The sequence below is a fragment of the Colobus angolensis genome, unplaced genomic scaffold (assembly GCF_000951035.1).
Source record: "Colobus angolensis palliatus isolate OR3802 unplaced genomic scaffold, Cang.pa_1.0 Scaffold53, whole genome shotgun sequence".
NCBI classification, from domain to species: Eukaryota; Metazoa; Chordata; class Mammalia; order Primates; family Cercopithecidae; genus Colobus; species Colobus angolensis.
Window position 1 is genome coordinate 11,817,268 of NW_012118821.1, and position 22,465 is coordinate 11,839,732.

General features: G+C 44.9%; 1 protein-coding gene across 3 annotated transcripts in view; it reads left to right on the plus strand.

Moving 5' to 3' along the window:
* Positions 1-22,465, plus strand: part of MYT1L (myelin transcription factor 1-like) — a 536,085-nt gene that overhangs the window by 425,369 nt on the left and 88,251 nt on the right. For all 3 annotated transcript variants that reach the window (XM_011960959.1, XM_011960961.1, XM_011960960.1), the window contains exons 15-18: positions 8,248-8,498; positions 11,064-11,300; positions 12,975-13,096; positions 13,977-14,045. In XM_011960959.1, the coding sequence (XP_011816349.1) occupies positions 8,248-8,498; positions 11,064-11,300; positions 12,975-13,096; positions 13,977-14,045 (679 nt within the window). The remainder of the gene's footprint in view (positions 1-8,247; positions 8,499-11,063; positions 11,301-12,974; positions 13,097-13,976; positions 14,046-22,465) is intronic.

Consider the following 22,465-nt stretch of genomic DNA (forward strand, 5'->3'; position numbering starts at 1 on the left):
GAAAACAGAGAAAAGGAAATGCAGCCTCTTACCACAATGTAGTGAGAAAATGAGCCGACCCTCTGCTTATTTGTGCATGTATAAATTTTAGAGGCACAAGTGTTATGCAGATGTATTGTGTGGGTGTGAAGTCTGGGCTTTTAGTGACACTCTGTTTCCATTTCACTAGACTCATCTGACAGATTTTAACAGCATCCTGGAAAGTGCCCACTAGGACAAGACTGGCTGGTAGGGTTGTTGATGGGGTGTGATCCGAGGGGATCCGGCCCCACTTCTGGGCACCAGGTGGCAGATTCTGACTGCAGAGTGACTGCTGCCTGCAGGTACCCTCCAATGTATCTTTGCCAATACTTGCTTCAGGTGCACAAAGAATTGACTTGTTGCTTCTAAAAAGAGGCAAAGAAATGGTTCTGTTGTAAGGGAGAAAAGTACAGCTCTTAGCAACCAAAGGTCAGGGCCATGCAGATACAGAATGAAACAGAACATAGGACCTTCTCTGCAGCCTTGGAGAATCATCCCTTAAATCATAGCAGCTGTGATCAAACCACTCCCAAAAGCTTCACTTCACCAGCTGCATCCTTCCAGACATAGCACACCAGTGCTTGCTGTCCACCTGACCGTCTGTGTCTATGTGTCTGTCTGTGTGTCTGTGTGTCCGTGTGTCTGCCTACCCGTCTGTCAGTCATCATTCCTTCCCTCAGGATACACAAGACATGAAACACACACTGGAGCCCAGTGAAGTGGGGAGTCCCTCTGCCCGCAGGATTAGCATGCACTTTACCAAAGTGGTAGACTTTAGATAAGATCATAGAGTTTGAGCAGAAATCATGCAAAGGGAGAGAAACACACAGGATGGTGAGCACAGCCAGTGGTCTGGAGGCCAGGACGGAGACCCGCGAGACGGAAGAACAGGGAAAGCCGCAGGGGCTGCTGAGGAAGGGGCTTCGCGTTGTCTGTAGGAAATAGAAATCCATGCAAGGTGACGGAGGGGCTGAGGGGAGGAGGATTGAGCATCCACTGGGGCATCTGGGCCCTGCCCTCTCCCGGGAGCTCCAAGCCACAGCCCCACCCACCCTGTTTTGTATGGTGAGCTAAGAATGGCTTTGACATTTTTAAAGAATTGGAGAAAAACACAAATGACAAATAATATTTTCTGATACATAAAAGCTATGTGAAATTCCGTTGCCATGCCATGCATAGAGTGTCATTGGCACCTGGCTGCCCTCAGGGCTTGGTGGGCAGGCTGTGGTTGCTCCTATAGTACAGGGCAGAGCCAAGTGGCCACAAAAACAATTGCATAGTTCCCAAAGCCTAAACATTTACTACGAAATCCTCTCCAGAAAAAGTTGCCACCCCCTGGCCTAATATGTCTCTACCTTTTGCTGTGTCTCCAGGCAACACACCCCACCCTTGGGGGCCTCATCCTGTCAGGTTCCCAGCCCCCGAATGGGCTCTGCCCGTGTTCTCCTTCTGATTATTCCCAGCTTCCAAATTCTCCAGCTCTCAGACCTTCCCATCATCTTGGCACTTCCTCTTGTTTGCCGCCTGCCCTCCTGGCTGCACGGATGACTCTCCTGACTACCTGGGCAGCTGCAGGCTCCTCTCGTCTCTCCTGCATGACCCCTCTGGAGTGCACCTCCCTGGCCCTTGGTCTCCAGTCCCATCACACCCACCTGCAGGGCTCCCTTCTTCCCTCCACCTGGCTGACTTCCCCACGGCCTCTACCTGAGCAGAGGCCACTCCCTGGTGAAGTTCTCCTCCCGTGGGCAGTGCGCGGCCCTTCCTACCACTCTCCATCTGCCTGCGTCCGTGGAGCTCGGTGCCACAGTCTGCCCTGCAGCATGGCTGCGTCTCACCTCTCGGGCACCGCCTGCCGAGACGGCCTGTCTTCCCACGGGCCCCAAGCTCCTGCTGGGCCACAGGCTGGGTCTGCAGATTCGCTCCACCCTCTAGGGCCTGGGCAGGCCAGGCAGGCAGTAGCTGTGCCAAGGACACTGAGGAAAAGAAAGCCTGACACCGAGACCCCGACGCCCCTTGGATATCAGCTCAACTCCAGCAAGTAGATCGTGTGCCTTTGAGATGTCATCCCACTGGCTAGAGAGCTCTGTTCTTTCCCATGTAAGATTAGATGTCCGTATTTCAACGTACTTGAAGCACTAGGTGGAAGTGTGTAAAGACTGAGACCCAGTGCCACAGATGAGGGCCTGAATCAAGTTAGTCTAAAGATTACTGGGTCCCAGCTAGTGGAGACATCTTCATGATGGACATCTTGTGATTGCGTTTGTCTAGTTTTCGTGGAAATTCATACGGTGGATACATGTGTATCTATTCTCTGCAAGAAAAGGTGAATCCATAAGGCAATAGACATTCCTAGGAGAATGAGGCATGTACATTTAGTAAGAATTTCACGAGCAGAGTAGGCAAATGAAAAGGTCCCACGTGGAAGGTTTTATATGTTGTTGTTTTGGTTTATTATTATTATTATTATTATTATTATGTCAACAGCTGTATTTAATCACACAAATCCTGCGTGCTTTTCCTTTTTTCCTGCAGTAGAGGAGATGGAATATTGAAGAGGTGTTTTTAGGATGGTTTAAGATCCAGCGGCTGCTCCTGTTTCAAGGCAGCTCTGGCATCTAGAGTTAAAGCTACTGCATTGCTCATAACATACAGTGATGTTCTTGGCGCCTGGAGGAACATTAACACATTCTTGTCTGCTGATGGATTGAAAAGCAATTTGATCAAAAATAGCCTTGGGCCAGGCGTGGTGGCTCATGCCTGTAATCCCAGCACTTTGGGAGTCTAAGGCGGGCGGATCACAAGGTCAGGAGTTCAAGATCAGCCTAGCCAACACAGTGAAACCCTGCCTCTACTAAAAATACAAAAATTAGCCGGGCATGGTGGTGGGCACCTGTAATCCCAGCTACTTGGGAGGCTGAGGCAAGAGAATCACTTGAGCCCAAGAGGTGGAGATTACAATGAGTCGAGATCACGCCACTGCACTCCAGCCTGGGTGACAGAGTGAGACTCTTGTCTCAAAAAAAAAAAAAAAGCTTTGTTTGCTGAAAGAAAGTATTCTGTTGTTGTGAAACTGCTCTCATCAGACCAAGCATCCTCCATGCTGGAAGAGGGGGAACAGAGCACCCCCAATCTGAAGCCCCTGCTCTGCAGCGCCCCCTGCTGTCAGGGCACTGAGCAGAGCAGTGCTGATTGTGGTCCAAAAGATACTGGCATGAAGGGCTATGCTGACATTTTACAAATAGGGATAATTATTAGGACCAAAGACCTTCCTTTCCTGAGCAATTTTAACTGTAGTCACCCTTATTTTTATTTTTGTTTCAATTAAAACTTTCAAATGATATTTTTTATTAAATAAAGGATGCATGTGAAAGTAGATGCTGTCTTCGCTGCCCATTTGAGTGTAGTGAGTCGACAGGCTCATCAAAAGACTAAATCAGTCACCGACTAAAATTTGGTACTGTCCACTTGGCATCATCTAGTTGTAGCATCTTATGAAATAAATATCTGGAAAAGTCAATGCATCGTCACATCTACATTTTATAACTTCAAGATAATTTAAGGTGACTCAAGTAAGATGAGAGGAAGAAACGCAGAGAGTCGTTTTAGTTAAAAATTCTCTCAAGTAAAATGTTGTCACATAGAGGTAGCGTCTTTCTTTCTTGTTTCAACTTTTATTTCAGACACAGTGGGTACCTGTGCATGTTCATTACATGGGCATACTGCACCCAGGTAGTGAATACAGTACCCAAGAGGTAGTTCTCCAACCCATGCCCCTCTCTAGTGTCCACAGTGGCGATTGTTCCCACGTTTATGTCCCCGTGTGCTCAATGTTTGGCTCCCACTCACAGGTGAGAACGTGTGGTACAAAGTTTTCTGTCCCTGCATTAATCCATTCAGGTTTGTGGCCTCCAGCACCGTCCGTGTTACTGCATATGACACGATTTCATTCTTTTTGCAGCTGCGTAGTATTACACAGTGTCTGTGTACCGCATTTTCTTTATCCATCCACCACTGATGGGTGCCTAGTTGATTCTGTGTCTCTGCTACTGTGAAGAGCATGGTGATGAGCATACGAGTGCATGTGTCTTTCTGGTACAACGATCTATTTTCATTTGGGTAAATACTCAATAACGGGACTGCTGGGTCTAATGGTGGCTCTATTTAATGTGCCTTGCGAAACCTTCAAGCTACTATCCAGTGGCTGAACTCATTTGCATTTCCACCAAGAAAATATAAGTGTTCCCTTTTCTCCACAGCCTCTCCAGCATCTGCTGTTTTTGGCTTTTTAATAGTAGCCATTCAGACGGGTGTGAGAAACTGTCTCATTGTGGTTTTGATTTGCAGTTCTCTGGTGATTAGTGATGTTGAGCATTTTGTCACATGGTTGTTGGCCACTTGTATGTCTTCTTTTGAGAAGTGTCTGTTCATGTTCTTTGCCCATTTTTAATGGTTTTTTTTTTGTGGTTTGCTTGTGGATGTATTTGTTCCTTATAGATGTCAGATATTAGACCTTTGTCATCTGATATAGTGTGTGAATATCTTCTCCTATTCTGTAGGTTGTCTGTCTGCTCCATTGATGGTTTCTTTTGCTGTGCAGAAGCTTCTTTTCTTTAATTAGGTCCCACTTGTCTATTTTTGTTTTTTTGTTGCAATTGCTTTTGGAGACCTAGCCAAAAAAATATTTGCCAAGGTCAGTGTTGAAAAGGGTATTTCCTAGATTTTCTTCTCAAATTTTTATACTTGGACATCTTACACTTACATCATTAATCCATCTTACATTAGTTTGTGTATATGGCAAAAGGTATGGGTCTAGTTTCATTCCTCTGTGAATAGCTCGGCCGTTATCCCAGTACCATTTCCCCATTGCTTGCTCTCATTGGCCTTGTCAAAGATTAGATGGTTGTAGGTGTGTGGCTGTATTTCTGAGTTTTCTATTGTGTTCCATTGGTCTGTGTGTCTATTTTTACACCGGTACCAAGCTATTTTGGTTACTGTAGCCTTATAGTGTACTTTCAAGTCAGGTAGAGTGTAACCTCTGGCTTTGTTCATTTTGCTTAGGATTGCTTTGGCTATTTGGACTCCTTTTTGATTCCATAGAGATTTTAGAGTTTTTTTTTTCTAACTCTGTAAAGAATTACATTGGTAGTTTGATAGGAATAGAATTGAATCTGTAGATTGCTTTGGGCAGTATGGCCATTTTAACAATATTGATTCTTCCAATCCATGAACATGGGACATTTTTCCGTTTATTTGTGTCATCTCTGATTCCTTTCAGCAGTGTTTTATAATTCTCCTGGAGATCGTTCATCTCCTTGGTGAGCTGTGTTCCTAGGTATTTCCTTTTCTTTGTGGCTACTGTGAATGGGATTATCTGCTTGATTGATGGTCAGCCTAGATGTTAGTGGCATATAGAGATGCTGGGGTAGCATTTCCTCATTGATAAGATGCTGAGCTCTCCCAGACAAACACATCGTTGATGGCAGTCGAGGCTCTTTGTGGACGTTGGGCAGCCTCAGTCTCCACATCTGTGGGGTGGGCATGTGGTAGCATCTTACAGGGTGGTGGAGGTCTCTATGCAATTCTGTTGGAGGATGCTGTGAACATAGTGTGGCCAGAGTCACTGTGAGAGGAGCTTGTAACGAGAAGTCTCTGTCTGGGCGTGAACGGGAGCTCCTGCCTCACCTCTGCGCCCACACTCCTGAGCATCGCCCTCACCAAAGCTGAGTGCAAGGTTGCCAGCCAACCTAGGCCAGCTGCAGTTGTTTGTTGCATTGACTTGTGTTATTCCTTTAATTTTTTTAGGAATTGAAATTCCCTCATTTCAAAACAAAAGTGTTATTTTTTTTTTAAATTTATGTGGGCAATGATTTTTTTTTTCCTAAACCAGTGGCTAGCCCTCACCAGTAAAAACGAAACCCCATATTATTATTTCATTTCTCCTACAATTGTTCTACTATTTCTTAACAAAATTGTAAATGATGTAAAATCACAACCTTTAGTTCATATCCAGAGTATCACAAACTGCAAACTGATGGTTGCTCAGGGTGGCTCAGGGTGCTCACTGCACAGGGCCAGCGGGGGTGTCCTCACAGCCTCTGCTGTCTGCCTCTGGTTGACTCCCTTGCAGCCCCATGGTGGTCTCTCTCAAAAGCCCTGGCGTGGGCCTTGCTCAGACCAGCAGCCACTACCCACCCCGCCCTGTGCTGCTGGGCTCCCTAGAGGAGGGGCGTTCCCAAAGGAGAGAGAAGGGAGGGGCACACCGATGGACACTCAGACATGCTTCTCAGGGGCAGCTGTGCCCCACCAGCCATGGGACCACTCTGGGTGGCTTTGCTGATTCAGATTAGCAAAACACAGTCATAATATCAACAGATTGCTATTATATTTCATGGGTTTTGTGGGTGTGGATTTGAGCCTCTGGTTCATGCACGGGAATCTGGGTGTAAAGCGGTCACTTGCTTGGGGAATTCTCTGTAGCTTTTGGCAGAGGCTGAGACGAAGACAGTGTGGCCAGCTCCCACCCTGGGTACTGTCCTCAGTGCTTCCTCTGCAGGGGCCTGTGCGTTATAGAATCACCAATAACACACCTCTTCCCCATGTCCTGAGAGCCTTCAGTCCCAAACCAAACCTTATCAATGATGAAAGCTTCTTTTTTTCCTTTGTATCCGAATCCAGGGCAATTTCTTAGCATTAGCTCATAATGACCATATCAGCAATGTGAGAAAGCTTTTAGCTTCACTTAGCTTTGTTCTCTTCTTCCTCTGGGGGGAGGAGTCCCTGGGGAAGCCTGGTTCCAGGTTCAGACCTGCTGCTGATGGCACGGAAGACACTGCGGAAGCCATGACTGCCTGCGAGGTCTCCCTTTCCTTGTAGCAGCAAATAAAACCATAGTTTCCATTGGAATTAGGCAGCTTGGGGCTTTGCTGATTAGGAGTAGGGCAGCCCTAAGCACCAGGAGAACCCGGGCTAGAATGTCTCTAGCCTATCACCAAGTTCTCCCAGCTGCACTCATGCTGCTCCCAGGGAAGCAGGCGGGGATCTCTTGGGGAAGAAGTTGCTTCCTAAAGGGAGGGACTCACTGATGGAGGGATTTAGGACATGAGAGAGACCAGGTCCACCTCCGAGTAACTCTTCACTCTGCTGGATTCCAAGTGACATGTCTGGCCATGCACAAATGATGTCCTGTGACATTAATTGGCAGGGATAACAATTAATAAAGAAGGGCCCATCAGATAAATCCTGGACTGAAACAGTTTCATGTACTAAAGGAGATTGTTAACAGCTCTAACAAATAACCCTTACCCCTCAGCGCCGGTTTGGCTGTTAGTGAGTGTGGTGGCTCAGAAAGGATTACTGGGCAGTGGAAATCGTGTCATTGAGGGTCAGTGCAGGGCACAGAGAGGCCGTGGCTATGAAAGGGGCAGCTGCACACGTGCCCCACACGTCTGCCTGCCACCAAATGGCCACTCAGGTGTTCCGACATCTATCCTGAGCGTATTCTCTGCGTGCATTTCCCCCTTTCACTCCCATGGCCGGTATCAGCATTCTAGAAAAAAAAGGATGTTGGACTCACCCTGTCTGGTCTGCATGCCCAGCCAGAAATCCACTTCCCAAAGCACGTGGTCCCCACAGGCCCAGCAGGTGGCCCCCAGGTCCCCTTGAATCCTGGTCACCTGCACAGAGGACCCAGGCCCCAGGAGGCTGCCACAGCCCCTCTGGCTCAAAGGAACAGCCTACTTCTTGACAGATGAGAGACTGGATCCAGGTCGGGTCACCAAAAGTGCTCGTGAGCCCTCATGTGCTGGGGAGGAGCCCCACTCACTCTTAGGGCCTCCACAGGGGTTTGACTGGGCTGGAATTCCCAGTCACTTCCCTACACCCTGTGGTTCCTGAAAGCTAGCCAGCCCTGTGTCTGTCTTTCGAGGGACCAGATAACTGCCTGTGCTGGGTGCGAGGTGCAGCCTTTCCAACAGGTGATGAATTCTCCTCCAGGGCAAAAAAATAAGAAAAAGAGAAAAAAGTAGAAAAAAAGAAAAGGAGCCAGAGGGTTTTGTTTTGTTTTCGTTTGCCTGTTGTTTGTTTTCTTTATGCCAAAGCCCCGGCACCCTGAGGGCCGTCCCACGCGGCTGTGTGTGGCTAAGGCCGGGGCGGGCAGGCCCTGCCATGTGCTGTGTGCCGTGTGCCCTGCGGCCGGAGCCTGAGTCATCCGTGTCCCTGTCTCCCCAGCGAAGCGGTACTGCAAGGACCCCAGCCCCAGCAGCAGCAGCACCAGCAGCTACGCGCCCAGCAGCAGCAGCAACCTGAGCTGCGGCGGGGGCAGCAGCGCCAGCAGCACCTGCAGCAAGAGCAGCTTCGACTACACGCACGACATGGAGGCGGCCCACATGGCGGCCACCGCCATCCTCAACCTGTCCACGCGCTGCCGCGAGATGCCGCAGAACCTGAGCACCAAGCCGCAGGACCTGTGCGCCACGCGGGTACACGCGCCTGGGCAGGTGGGGCCCCCTGGCGGGTGGGGGAGGCCGGGCCGCGGACCCAGCCGCCGAGACACGCGGCGCTTTCAGGGCAGCTTTATGGTGCGAACGCCCTGATCTCCTTCAACCATTCTTGCCACTGTGAACAATTAGTGCAGCTTCCCTTAAAGCAGCCTGAACAGCACCATTGTCCAAAGCGCAACCATTTTCTCGATCAGAGGCAAGGGTCAGATCTCGTAAATTAATGTGCATCCATGGATCCTTCTCTCCAGGATCCAGAAGCATTTCTGTCAACAAAGAACAGCACATGGTCCTCCTGTGGTCTCCAGTGACCACACAGAGGATGCAAAACGAAGCGTGGACCTCCCTTGAACTTTGACAGGAAGCTCTGCTAGCACCGTTGCCAAGTGAAATGCAGGCATCTGCCCATGGATTCCTGGGTAGCAGAGAAACAAAGGAAGTAAAAATCAGGCTTCACACCAAGGGATCAGCCGTGTATTTACAGCCAGCACTCGTTCGTTCCACATTTTCCTGGGTGCTGTAGCGCTATGAAAGGCATAGGAAGAGTGTCTGTTTTTAATTTTCTTATCAATTGAACCAGTGCTTCTGCTGGGCGGGAGAGAGAGCCTTTAAGATGCAGCAGACCTGGGAGAGAGCTGCCTCGCCGAGGCCACTAGGCGGCCGGGGAGAACCAGGCGGTGCAGGGAGCGGTCTGGCTGTTCTCAGAGACGCTGAGCAGCGGACATGTTCACCTCCTCTCCCGATAAACAAAGGGCTCTCCACTGTGGAGCGCTGCCTGGCCATGCACCTGAGTGCACAACACTGACAGTGGTTCTTGTAAATACTTGTAGTTGGTATGAATGAAGAAAGGTCAGTAATCTTACGTTTTGCAAATGTTTTTTCTTCTATCAGTATATTTAGTCCTAGATTTTGGAGAAGCGTCAGGTGCCTGCAGTTTTCCTGGTGATCAAGGTTGCAAAAATGCAAGGTTAGCATGGAAGAGATTCTGTGGCAACCACAAAAAAAAAAAAAAAAAAAAAAAAAAAAGGCAGAGACCCTTTCCAAATTTGGTTGCACTTTCTTAAAATTAAACTAAGACTGAGAATAAATCCAACATTATGAAGCTTAAATTAATATCAGAACTTCAAATCAGAGTGCACTTTGACAAAGAGAGTTCAGGCAGAATGGTACTGTATAATTTATCAAGGTAACAGCTCCAGGGATGGTGGTCTCATTCCAAGCATCTTCCTTCTACTGTTGCATTGAGAGGAGAGAGCTGCTAGACCTTTGAGGAGGCAGCAGCTTTCAGACCAGCTCTGAAATCAAATTTTGCTCAAAAGAGTGTCACTCTTTGGGGAAAAACATGCAGGATTGTTAGGGGTATTTTGATTTTTTTTTTTTTTAATTTTCTATCCACGTGTCCCTTCTCACTTTCTCCCTTAGAGACAAGTGCTGCAGAATTCTTGATGCATTTCAAAGCATCCTTTAAAAAAAACAGAAAGCCTCACCCTGTACCTCTTTGTTGTTGTTGTTGTTTTTTAAGCCAGTAGACTAAATTGCAGGTTTGCTGAAATTTGGAGATCAGATGGTAATCACTGTAGTAAAGGTATTTTTAGCTGCAACTGCAGATCTCCTTTCTTAAAATGGAAAATTATCTTCATTATAAAAGTTCTTATTACAGCCAGGCACGTGGCTCACACCTGTAATCCCAGCACTTTGGTAGGCTGAGGCAGCCGGATCACTTGAGGTCAGGAGTTTGAGACCAGCCTGGCCAACATATAGTGAAACCCCATCTCTACTAAAAAATACAAAAATTAGCTGGGCATGGTGGCGCAAACCTGTAGTCCCAGCTACTTGGGAAACTGAGACAGGAGAATTGCTTGAACCTGGGAGGTGAAGGTTGCAGTGAGCCCAGGTTGTGCCACTGCACTCCAGCCTGGGTAACAGAGCAAGACTCTGTCCCTCAAAAAAAAAAAAAAAATTGTATTACAAGGTAAATTTTAGTTTATTCTCTTTCCTTCCTTCATCCTTCTAATTCTTTTGTTCTCCTCCTCCCTAATTCTTGAACTATTAGCATCAATAAAACTAAAAGAGAATTTTTAAGCTGATATATATGTGTGTGTTTATACACACACATACATACATGCACATACATGTATATACACACATGCATACACGTAAAATTTTTATCTCTTAGGTATTTGTAACTGTAATAAAATTGAAATTAAATACTTGTAATTTTCTTCTGAACAAACTCTAAATCAGAGATATAATAGGACAAAAGGAAGGAGAGAGAGAGGATAGACAGTAGATAAATAGGGAAATGGAGGGAGGGTGGGAGGGATGCCTGGATTCTCCAACCAGTTTTGCAGCTAAGCATGGGATAACAGGAATGTCCCAAAAGACCAGGACTGTTCACCTTGGGAGTTCAGGCCAAGGAAACGGCAGTGAGGAATTCTGTGTTTGAACGCTCCCCTGGCTGGTGGCAAGACTGCAGTCTGGGAGGAAGGACCTGTGGTGTTACAAGGTGCCAGGCCAAGCGCAGTCACCATGTCTTTCTGCCCACAGAACCCTGACATGGAGGTGGATGAGAACGGGACCCTGGACCTCAGCATGAACAAGCAGAGGCCGCGGGACAGCTGCTGCCCCGTCCTGACCCCCCTGGAGCCCATGTCCCCCCAGCAGCAGGCAGTGATGAACAGCCGGTGTTTCCAGCTGGGCGAGGGCGACTGCTGGGACTTGCCCGTAGACTACACCAAAATGAAACCCCGGAGGATAGACGAGGACGAGTCCAAAGACATGACTGTATGTCCTTTTCATTGAGCCTGTGTTGACTGCCAGACTTTAAAATGGGGCCCCAGCTGAAAGAAGTGCCATTTGCACATACCTTATGAGAAAATATATTTTCTCTTTAAATATGACCTTTAACTGAGGAGGACTTAGAAAACAGTTTTTGTTGACCCAGAAGAGATTTGTGACTAACACTGATTAGAGCGAAGCTAACTATCGACTCTTGTAAATGATAAAGTTTATTTTCTAACAAATATGTTTTGTTACAAATGATTACTTTAAGAAAACATATAAATAGCATGTGATTTCATTTTTCTGGGTGTCCTGTTGAAACAATACAGGATTTTCCTTGCTGGTAGAGAATTTTAATAGGAGTCTTAGATACTTAAATGGTTAACTGTGTGCTGTTAATTAACTAGCTCTTCGAAACTAAGGACAGTGTCCCTTCTCTAAGAAACCTAAAGTATTCAAAAGAGTTTACTCTAGCCTTGAATCAATTATTCTAGTACCATCACCTAAATCTTTGTTTATGACTGTATTACTAAAACATCTATGTCAAGAACAGATTTTTGAAGTAGCTACAGTGTTCAAATTCAGGTTATTAAAATAGATATAATGCCCTTTAGGCTTTGAAAAGAAATAAAGAAAAATGTTTTCTTTATGTACTGACTTTAAAGTCTTTGATTCTGAGAACTATGACATCCTCTTTATTCACTGAAAAATGAAATTTATTTTTAGTGCAATAGAGAGACCACCATCAAAGCAGTAGTGTCTTACAGAAACAAGGAAATAGAAAAAAAAAAAAAAAGAAAGAAAGAAAGAAAGAAAGAAACATTAGCCCCATGTAGAAATTGGCAGAGAGGGCACCTGCTTATAAGCCTGTTATCTGCATTCTTCAAATTGATTTCAGGATCCAGGCATTGTGGAAAAGAACCAAATCAGAGTGGCAAGCTAAATTTCTAAGTATTTTTTTCTCCTGCAGTGTTGAATCATTACTACCAAATAAGGCATGGTGGTTGAATCTCCAAATTTATTTTAGTTGAAAGTAAGCCCTCATAAAATGACAGAAGTGTTTTCATCCTGGATCGTCATGGAAGACAAACCTTCCCATGTAGCTAGACTTAGGAAATGCGTCTGCTGAGCATCGCCACCTATGGAAACATCCACGTTACTGCAGGTGAACACACAACTGAAAAGGAAATTTAGTTACATTCCTCTAAATTGGTCTCCATTACCCTGAATCTTAAAGCAAGTGCTTGCAAAATCCTGACCAATGGTGGGGGAAAGCTTAGCCCTAACACACTGTAGTTCCAGTGTTGAATCTTTGCAGGCAAGTGTTGGATAAAGCAGCCCACCCACAGGTGTGTGCTGAAGGCTGAATGAGGAAGACCAAGTTAAATGTAGTCTCTGGCTGCCAGACCATGTGTGTGTCCATGTGGTGAGCGTGGCCAGGTGAATATTGAATAAGGGCCCTGACCGCTGACAGGTGACCATCATTTTAGTTTAGAGCAGTGGAAGAAAAGCTCAATATGCATTTTCAGAAGGGGCATTATCAGGACAAAGAGGATCTTAAAGGTACAGCAGAAAGAGGTGTAAGATTAGAGGCCACCCCAGAGCCACGAACCGCCTCCCTCAGTCTGTGTGCCGTGTGATCATCCGTGTGGCTCTGAAGCTGTGTTTTGCCCACAGCCAGAAGACTTGGACCCATTCCAGGAGGCTCTAGAAGAAAGACGGTATCCCGGGGAGGTGACCATCCCAAGTCCCAAACCCAAGTACCCTCAGTGCAAGGAGAGCAAAAAGGATTTAATAACGTAAGCATGCCGTGAGGTGAAATTATGAATCTTCTTAATCTTCCCATTCTTTGGCTGATTTTTAAAAACCGGATCTGTATATGCCTTGCCGTTTGAGCATGCGACATTCGCAGCATATAAATGTTTCCGATTGCCGGGTCAGTAGAGTGAGCAGCTCACCGTGCACTTGCCTGTTCCCAATGACGCTCTGTTGGACGGGGGCGTCATTTTCATTTAACCCGTGCATTTTGCCGCTTTTCTTCAGGGTGCTTAAATCCCCTTGCAGACATTGCAGCTAAACTGGAAACAATGAAACTTTTTTAAAAGTTTTTTTTTTGAAAACATACTTACTATTTTGGCTGTTTTTGTTTTTGTTTGGTGGCAGATGTCCAACTCCAGGGTGTGATGGGAGTGGTCATGTGACTGGTAATTACGCCTCACACAGAAGGTGTGACTTCCTTTTTCTCATGGTGGATTCTGTCTTTTCAATTTATTGTTTTCAGCTTACCTCAACAATGCTGTCAAAGTAAAAATGTTGAATTCTGTGTCAACCCTTTAAGTGCTATATGTTGACCTTCAAAAGCATGCTAATTTATGTGTTGTATAATGTCTTTTATCTTCAAATAAACAACCTAAATTTGTAAAATTCTTCTTAAGCATTTAAGCCAAAGAGCACAAATGTTTTATCTTATTTTTTAAACAATTTCTTATTAACAGAAATATTTTCTTAAATTTATATTCGAACCAATTCAGAATTAATTGTGCAAAAAAAATTCAATATACAGCACTTGCCCATTGCTTTTCTGCATTAAACTCTTTAATTTTGGTTTTTATGTTGTGTTTGTTCGGGAGTTATGCGCTTCGCGGTTGACTGACCTGCCTGTCCCGGCCTGTCTTACAGTCTATCTGGCTGCCCCCTGGCGGACAAAAGCATTCGAAGTATGCTGGCCACCAGCTCCCAAGAACTCAAGTAAGATTTAATGACAATAATTCTCTTTTAAAAATCCATGCACTCAGTAGTTCACAAAAAAAAAAAAAAAAAAAGATGTGTCATTTGCAAAGAAAAATGTCTGTTAAAAAACGTGGCCTGTGAACCCCAGTGCCTTGATATAAAAACGTGATTGAGTCCTCGGAATTTCAGCCACTTTTCCACACAACCCAATCTGCCTTTTCCCCTGACATACCCCCAGCTTGTTCATGTCATATCCTTCCTATCTGGAATTTCCTAAAGCATGAGTGTTTTCTCCAGATATGCATGCATATGGAAGGGAAATTTTACAGTTACTCATATTTTTATAAAATGACTAAATAATCAAACTTTAATTTTTAAAATAAATTCATAGGAGTATTTACAATATGGATACTTAAGTAGCACTCATGACAAAATCTACCATCATAATAGCTATGTTCTTAAATACACTGTGGTCTTAGTCATGAATACTCTTTAGGACAATGTCAACTCGCGGTTCGGGGATCCGGAGAGTCATGGAATTCAACCAGACACACATCATTCTAGAGTTTTACCTCCCTCTTCTCTATGCCTGTCATTTTTAAGCATAAATCTGGCAAAACGGTGAAACACCTACATTTATACTGCCACACTGAGATTTCCCTCCTTTGCATAGACATCTCTAGATGCAGGTCCAGACAGGTTCAGAAGAAGCGGGTAGAAGTCACAGAGGGAGTCTCAAAGCCTCCACACTCCAGGGAGAGCATAGGTGCAGGTGCACACGGGGAAAGAGGGTGAGACCTGGGAGATGCTCACAGTGCGATGAGAGCCAAGAGTCCCCAGATAATCACTTTAAATTATTGGACATGCCATATCATTATGTCAAATTGCTTGGTTTTCCTTTTGTTTGGAAAAAGCATTGTTATCCACGCAAAGAGAATGCTGCTTTTCAACCCACATTTGATCTCTTTCCCAGTCATCCCTCCCCACCTCCCAGACCCCTGATGATAGACCAGGACTGGCATCCCAGACCCCTGACAATAGACCAGGACTATTGCAAAGTGTAGGCTTCTGTTTCACACCCATGTCATCTTTTACAGGATCCCTGTCCAAGGCCCTAGGGCCATAGATCACCTGCTTATGTTCAGTGACTTCCTGAACTAGCTCTTTCGCCACAAGACCCTTGGAACTTTCTTCATGGAATGTAAACGCCTGGAGGGCTTCCTCTTACCTAACGGCTGTAAAGTCTGTAGCCTTATCCAAAACAGTTCCTCGTGGACAAAGTAGCTTTAGGATCTCCAAACGACAGCATTAGCAAGAGCAATTCAACCCACTTTGTTCAGGCATCTTTTGTATGGCTCGAAACCACATTTCCCTCATGGTCAAAACATGACTAACTCCCCTGGGAACTTGGCCAATACATCAGAACATGGCAACATTCCTTTGAATTTCTTGATGAGGGACACTTTGCGAAAGATTGGCACATCTCCAGTTCCAACGGGCCAGCTGTAGACAGGAAAACAGCCTCTGTAAAAGTTGCTTCTAGTGTTGCCTCTTAACTGGTCAGAGACTGCAGGGATTCGTTCTCTTTGGTTTGCCTCCCTTCACGTTGGGCTTGGCGGCTTATGTTGATTTGAAATTCCAGGCCAGCTTGCTGTTTCTCCAGCATCAGCACTTTCTTCTTCTCTTACTTCATCTTGCAAGACGGTGTGATGGTCCCCACCATTAGCATTTTCCGAGGGAGCCGGTTAGCTCTTCGTGCCTTCCAGGGCAGGGTGGGCATGGGCAGCCCCTCCTTCCTGCCTTGTCTTGGAGGGGAGACTGTATCTTCCAGGAGGTGGATGGCCTTTTCCTAATTGTGGTTGCTCAAAAAGCCACACTCGTGTCTAAACTTATCTTTGCAAAAAGTAAATCCTATTCTGATAGAGCCTTTCTGGGAAATCTGAACTTGACTGATTTTCTTAAATGGTCCTTTTCTATGAATGGATCTTCAAAACTAAGAATTTCAATCAAGCATCTTCTGTAAAAACACTAATGTTTCAATGACCAAATTTTGCTTGATGGTATAACCATAGGTTATAATTTCTTTTCTTTAACCTTGTAATTGGTGATACCCTTTATCTGTTACCTGTTGGATCTGGGTCAGCAAGATCTGTTGGGTGGGTTTCTCAAGCCCAGGAACATGGACTGAGCCCCTCATGACTTGCAACAACTTTCTTTAGAATAATTCGCACATGAGTCCTTTTTAATATTCTTTGTGTATATTTTCAAGGGTTTGGTCAATTTGTCCTGCAGCAGCAGCATCCCTGATTAACAGCATGACGTTAAACCATTCACTGTATCCTGCCACAACCTCTAATCATTCATAAACACATGGTAGAAAGTGGGCCCCAATTACCTCCGAAACTCTTCTCTACAATACGTGTCAAGCTAACAAATGAAACTTTCTGGAAATTTTCTTCTTGTCACTTCCAACGCTGAATTGTGATATTTGGCCTTTAACAGGACATTCTTGATCATGGACAAAACAAATTTTCCAGATAAACTCTCGCTCTTGGATCCTCTAAGCTCTTAAACTTCCTGAGATAACACTTTGCCTGGTTCTTACCCAGAGCAGCAAACGTGGGACGTTTTGAAAAGAAAATCCATAACCTCATGTCAAATTATGTGTAACGTGTAAACTGAAACTGGATTAAAATTTAATGTGCACCTGAATCTTACTCCAACTCTGGGACTGTTGCTTTCTTTGCTCTGTAGCCCATCTGGTGTTGAAGACATAGTTCAGAGGCTCAGAAGTCAGGAAGGAAGCCCAGGGTAAAAGGGACACTTCGGGGAGGCAGACAGAGGAGGGACGCCCAGTTCCGAAAGCCTCTGTGCCTGGCAGACTTTTGTGCATCGATGCTTCAAGGTGGAATTCACCGTCACCTTGTATGCCCTTTCTAGGAGCCGACCTCCCAGGGTCGCCGTGAGCCCTGCCTGGCTGTGACATTCACTGAGATCACAGGCCAAAAAACAGAAAAGAATACATTTGTGCAGATTAGAGTTTTTGGGGGATGAGAACTCTGCCCACCATGAACTCTGATTCCCTGTAAAGTTTCTTCTTGTGACATTTCATTTGCTAGGATTCCCTGAAACAAACAGCAGGAAAGAGCTTGCAAAACCTATCGCAGCTGGTCAGCCTTTTCTTTTTCTTTTTCATTGTCTTAAGGAACCATATTCTCCCAGCCAGGAATTATTTTTTTCTGCTTCCAGATGTGTGTGCCATTGTAGACATGGGCATGGTGTAGGTATAACCAAAGTAAGCCAAATACAAACTGATTTCGATCACAGGGAATTGGCTCTTAAGAGGAGCCCACAAATCGGCTTCCATTTATGCTTTGGTTGGCCAAATGAAGATTCCTCCTTACTATCCTTGCCTTTATCTTATAATACCACAAGTCCCGACATTAGTGTAACTCCTTGTAGGAAAAAGAACTTTGGGCTACTTGTTGGTTTTCCTGGAGTCTGAGCTTGGCCTGAGTCATCACGGCAGTGAGCGGGTTGTACTTTTGGTCCCTCAGCCTTCACGACGATCTCGTACGCTCTGTAATCTCTAAGCTCGTATCCTAGGCATTTTCAGCTTGAGCATGCAGGAATTTTAGCCACATGTAACACATCTTTTTAACCTGGTTACATGCATTTTAAAATACGTCATAAGTCAAAGAATTAACATTTTGAACGTAGGTCAAGATGTTGCTTTTTGCTAAGGCTACTTATTTCTAGCCCATCCTGGGGCTTAGATTCTCTGCTGTAAACATAACACAGGCACAGGGAGATTATTTGCCAGGCTCTCCTGGAGAGAGATGTGAGCTTTGCTCACCCCACAGCTTCCATTGTTAGGGTGCAGGAGGGTCGTCGGCTTTGACTGCTCACCAAGGTCTTAGGAATAATCCTCATTTCGGTAGTCTTTTGCTTTCACAGTTTACAATAGTCAGTCCACAGAACTCTGCGAATTACAACTGCCCTTGGCTGGGGTCTAGTTTCTTTAACAGGAGGCCGTATTTCCTTATCAGGGGAATGAGTTGACCTCTGTGTAAATTCAGCTCTTTTAGGACAGAAAGTTGTGTGATTGCAGCCTCCACACTGGGAGGGGAGCTGTGTGATCTCCCACTTCAAAGATTGCTCTTGTAGCACCCTTCTTGCTGTTAGAAAAGATGGAACCATTCAGCTGCTGGCGTGGCTCACCCGAGAGCACCTGGGTGCACATGACCAGCGATGTGTGTGAGCGGGAATGTCTCGGGGAGAAGAAGCGATGGCCTGGGGTTCTCAGGTGCGGGTCCCTCCGGCGCACAGGGTCCACTGGGACTCCAGCAAGCGCCGCCCAGGCCAGGGGGATTGCGTGCCTGCCCCAGAGCCTTCCCCAGATCTGTGGTGGCCCCTGCTGTGCTGAGATGCTGCAGGCTTGTAGGGTCCCAACAGTGGACAAAAGGCTTCTGCACAGACTGTCTCCTTCATGAGGAAAAGGGGGAAGAGGTGCTTTCATCCATTTCACGGATGGGAACTGAGGAGCGGGTGGTTGGACTGCTCGGTTGAGATGCACAGACTATCAACTGCAAAGACAAAGCCTGACTCAGAAGCTTTCCCACGCTTCATGTCTCCTCCTTGGTCGTTAATGACACCACCTTCAGTGTGCTGCTTTGTGATTGAGAATTAAGAGTTTACATTTAGTGATGACCACAGCCATCCACATGCACACATACACAGAATTTATTTTTGTTTCCACACTTGGCCTCGTGCAGTTTCCCTGTGACCCGCACAGGGAGCAGAGCTGGGACCCACCGGCGTTGGCCACCCCCGGCACTGTGCTGCATCCCTGGTGGAACACTGACACGCCCACTCCTCACAATCAGCCAAATGCATTTTGAACTTGCTCCTCCAGGGACCCAGTTCTATCATTTATATTTTCACATCTGTAAATAGTTTATAAAGTTTGCACTATGGCATTTACAGAAAATATCCTACAAAATACAGCCTATTAGAGTTGTATTTTATCATAATGAGTAGGAGAAATTAAAATATAGGAAATACAATTAAGCATAATAAGTAAAACTTCTAAAACAGGAATGTTTCAGAATGACTCCAGGCGCGCGCGCGCGCGCGCACACACACACACACACACACACACACATGAACCGGCAAACCAACAATAAACCACTCAGGTCTTGGTTCACGGAGTTGCTTGTTGAGGGAGGATGAGCCAGAAGCGCCTTGGTCTTTCCTTCCATTTCTCAAGTCCACCGTCAGGGCGACCGTCAGGGCGAGCCCAGCAGCAGGAGCCTCCCTGGGCCCAGTGGAAGGGGCTATAAGTGGGGAGGGTCCCTGCTGCAAATCTTTCTTCCTGCCTCCTCCTCTCACAGTAAGCCTGAGACCTGGATTATTAAGGGAGGGACCCAGGCATTGGGGTTTGGGCTGAATCTTACTTATTTTAACCAACTATACTGACGCACAGGCCAGCCAAAAACAAAACAACAACCACATCGAGAATCTTTAGTGTTTAGCTTTTTAAACAGCTTGATGAAGCATTCCTAAACTTCTCCAGCTATATTTGAAACGTAGTGTAGGTCTGTTTATGCCTTGCCATTGTCATGGTTTTGATGAAGAAAATATTGAAATTCACTGAGTAAAATCTCAGACTTAGGTAATACAAGGAGGCAAGAGGTGGCAGGATCTGAGGCCAGTGGCCAAGATGCTCTGCTTTTCATGGAGAAGTTCTCTGTGCAAAAGAAAACACAGAGCATGGGTTTTCCAGTCACTGGGGAGCACTGTCAATCTCCCTGTGCCTCAGTTTCCTTCCCTGTGAAGTGGGACAGTCCTGGTAGCAAGCACACACCTGATAGTCAATACCTGTTACAATTGACAACAACTATGTACAAAAATCCCCACAAAATGAAACTTTTCCATTGTTCATTTATATTTCATCATTCATTCTTCTGAAAACTGAATGAAACATGCTGCGTGTAGACCTGACTGCCCAATCTACAGTCAGTTAAGAAAATAATTCAAGTCTCATTTAAAAGTTTTCTAGCTACTCGGGAGGCTGGGGCACAAGAATCGCGGGAACCCAGGAGGCAGAGGTTGCGGTGAGCCGAGATCGTGCCACTGCACTCCAGCCTGGGTGACAAAGTGAGACTCCGTCTCAAAAAATAAAAACAAAAGAAGCTTTCTCCATCTTCCCTTCCCTCATTCGTTGCTCAGGTTTTGCCTTTGTAGCCTCACACTTCGGCAGAATCAGCATACTGTTTGTTAAAGAGAGGCTGGCTTCTATGGACATTTTATTTTATCTTTAATTTGCCATATTTACCGGCTTCTTGACCAAATTGATCTGTTTGCCTTAAGCCATTTAAAAGGCCGTTTTCAAGGATGGTGGCTTGGTTGAACTCAGAGATAGGGAGCTGGAATCTCTCCAGGAATTAAGGTAAATCTCTAACTGCTCAGCAAAGCTGGCTTTGCGAGGCTTTTGTTTTTTATTGTGACAAATTTTGGAACATTTTAAATTCAGAAGAAAATCATGAGGAAGATTTTTAACGAAACATTTCTTAGCATTCCATTCTTTCATTTCAAAAATATGAAACATTTAATACAAACATCAGAAACTATTGAATTGTATTGCATACTTTCAAACAAAAATCATTTGTCATCAAATCAAATGTAAAATAATGCATCTTATACAATCTATTTCAAAACTTTTTAAATACATTGATTTTTTTAACTTCTGGATGACTTTTTAATATGTACAGTATTTCTGTCACACATGAACAGAAGGAAGAATGTATTGTCCTTATAATTTTAAGTACTGAAGTTTTAAAGTTATTTAAAATGTATATATACATATATTACTAAACTATAAATATATATTATTATTTTACACACTCAGTTTTTGTTATTTTTTGGTCTAGGTTTCAAAGATGGACACATTTCCTTTCATGAGACGTGTTACGTTGTCTGAGGTCTCTTCATATTTCACATCTAATTAAATTTGGCCTCTTCTAATTTGAGGGAATTCTGGGCTCCTCTGGAGTGGCTCTGAGAAGTGAGCTTTCTTAGACTTCATGGGCCCGCACATCTGACTTCGGCCAGCAGGATGAGAAGCCAGTACTCTGTGATGGGAGAGTCTAGTCAGAATGAGGAGGTTATGTTGTCCTTTAATTGTGCCTCTGAGGTTTTAATGTAGTAAACACTTCGCTAATTTGTAATTCCCTGGAGCAAAATGAATGAAATTGGAAATAAAGTCGATGCTCCCTTTGGGAAATGACTGACAAGGATTTGGGATTTCCTGGCCATTTCAGGCGAGAGACTCATTCTCTCCCAGGCCTTTTCTTGAGTGAAAGGCTTTGAAGGAACTCAAGGGCCACTGAGTGCACAGGGGCCTGGGAAGCAGGAAGGTTCACAGTCACGTCTGCAATTTCAACCTATCACTGTGCTCTCTCTTACATGTGATCTGTGGCCTTCCGGGGTGATGACTCAGGGAAATTACTTCTCTTCTCTTCTGTTATATTCTATTGTTGCATTTTTACAGAAAGAGGTTTCTGGCACTAGTGAATTCCATTTAATGACATTTTTAAAGTCGCTAGGTTCTACAGGTGATTGCATATTTCTATTCATGAATGAGAGATGGAGACATCTCATCTGCCTCCAAAGAGAAATTGAGAATAGTATAAGAGTGTAAAGAGGTTGGACATCCCACACTTACCTGATGTTTTTAAGAAACAGCTTTCTAATAATCAAATTAAAATGTGACTTGGTTATGGAAATGAGAGCCTGAAATGCCTGATGGAGCCTTCTGGGATGAAGTTGCCTGTTCTGTGCTGTCCCACACGAAAGTCACAAGCTGCTTGAATGAGGCTGCTGTGGCTGAGGAAGTGCATTCTTGATGGTATTTCATCTTCATTAATTCAAACCTAAATGTCCACATACACCAAGCAGGTATACACACTGGGCAGTGCCCAAGAGAACCTTACACTTATTTTATATTGTTCTTTGTGTGGTTTTTACTACACAAAGAACAATAGAAATTGTCCTAATTCTAATTAGAATTACATTCTAACAAACCTGTGGGAATATTTCATTTCTGAAACTGAACAGTTCATATTTTTTAAGCATCTGGCTTATACTATTAAGCCATTGACAAATAGGTTAATAATTTTTTATTAATATACTGGTATCTTTTTTTGTTTAATGCAGTTTGTAGACAGATTAAAACTAAATGTGACGTAAATGTCAGTGTTACCATTTTCAGAATGGAATACCTGCACGTTGCACAGTGAAATGAGTGCAAACCTCACTCTTTGGGACGAGCGTTGGGGCAGCACTCAATAGAAGTTAGTGGAAATACTCAGTTATGCTGTTCTGAAAAACCATGCAACCGGATTACTTTCAAGCATGGGCAGAAATTCAAATTTAGT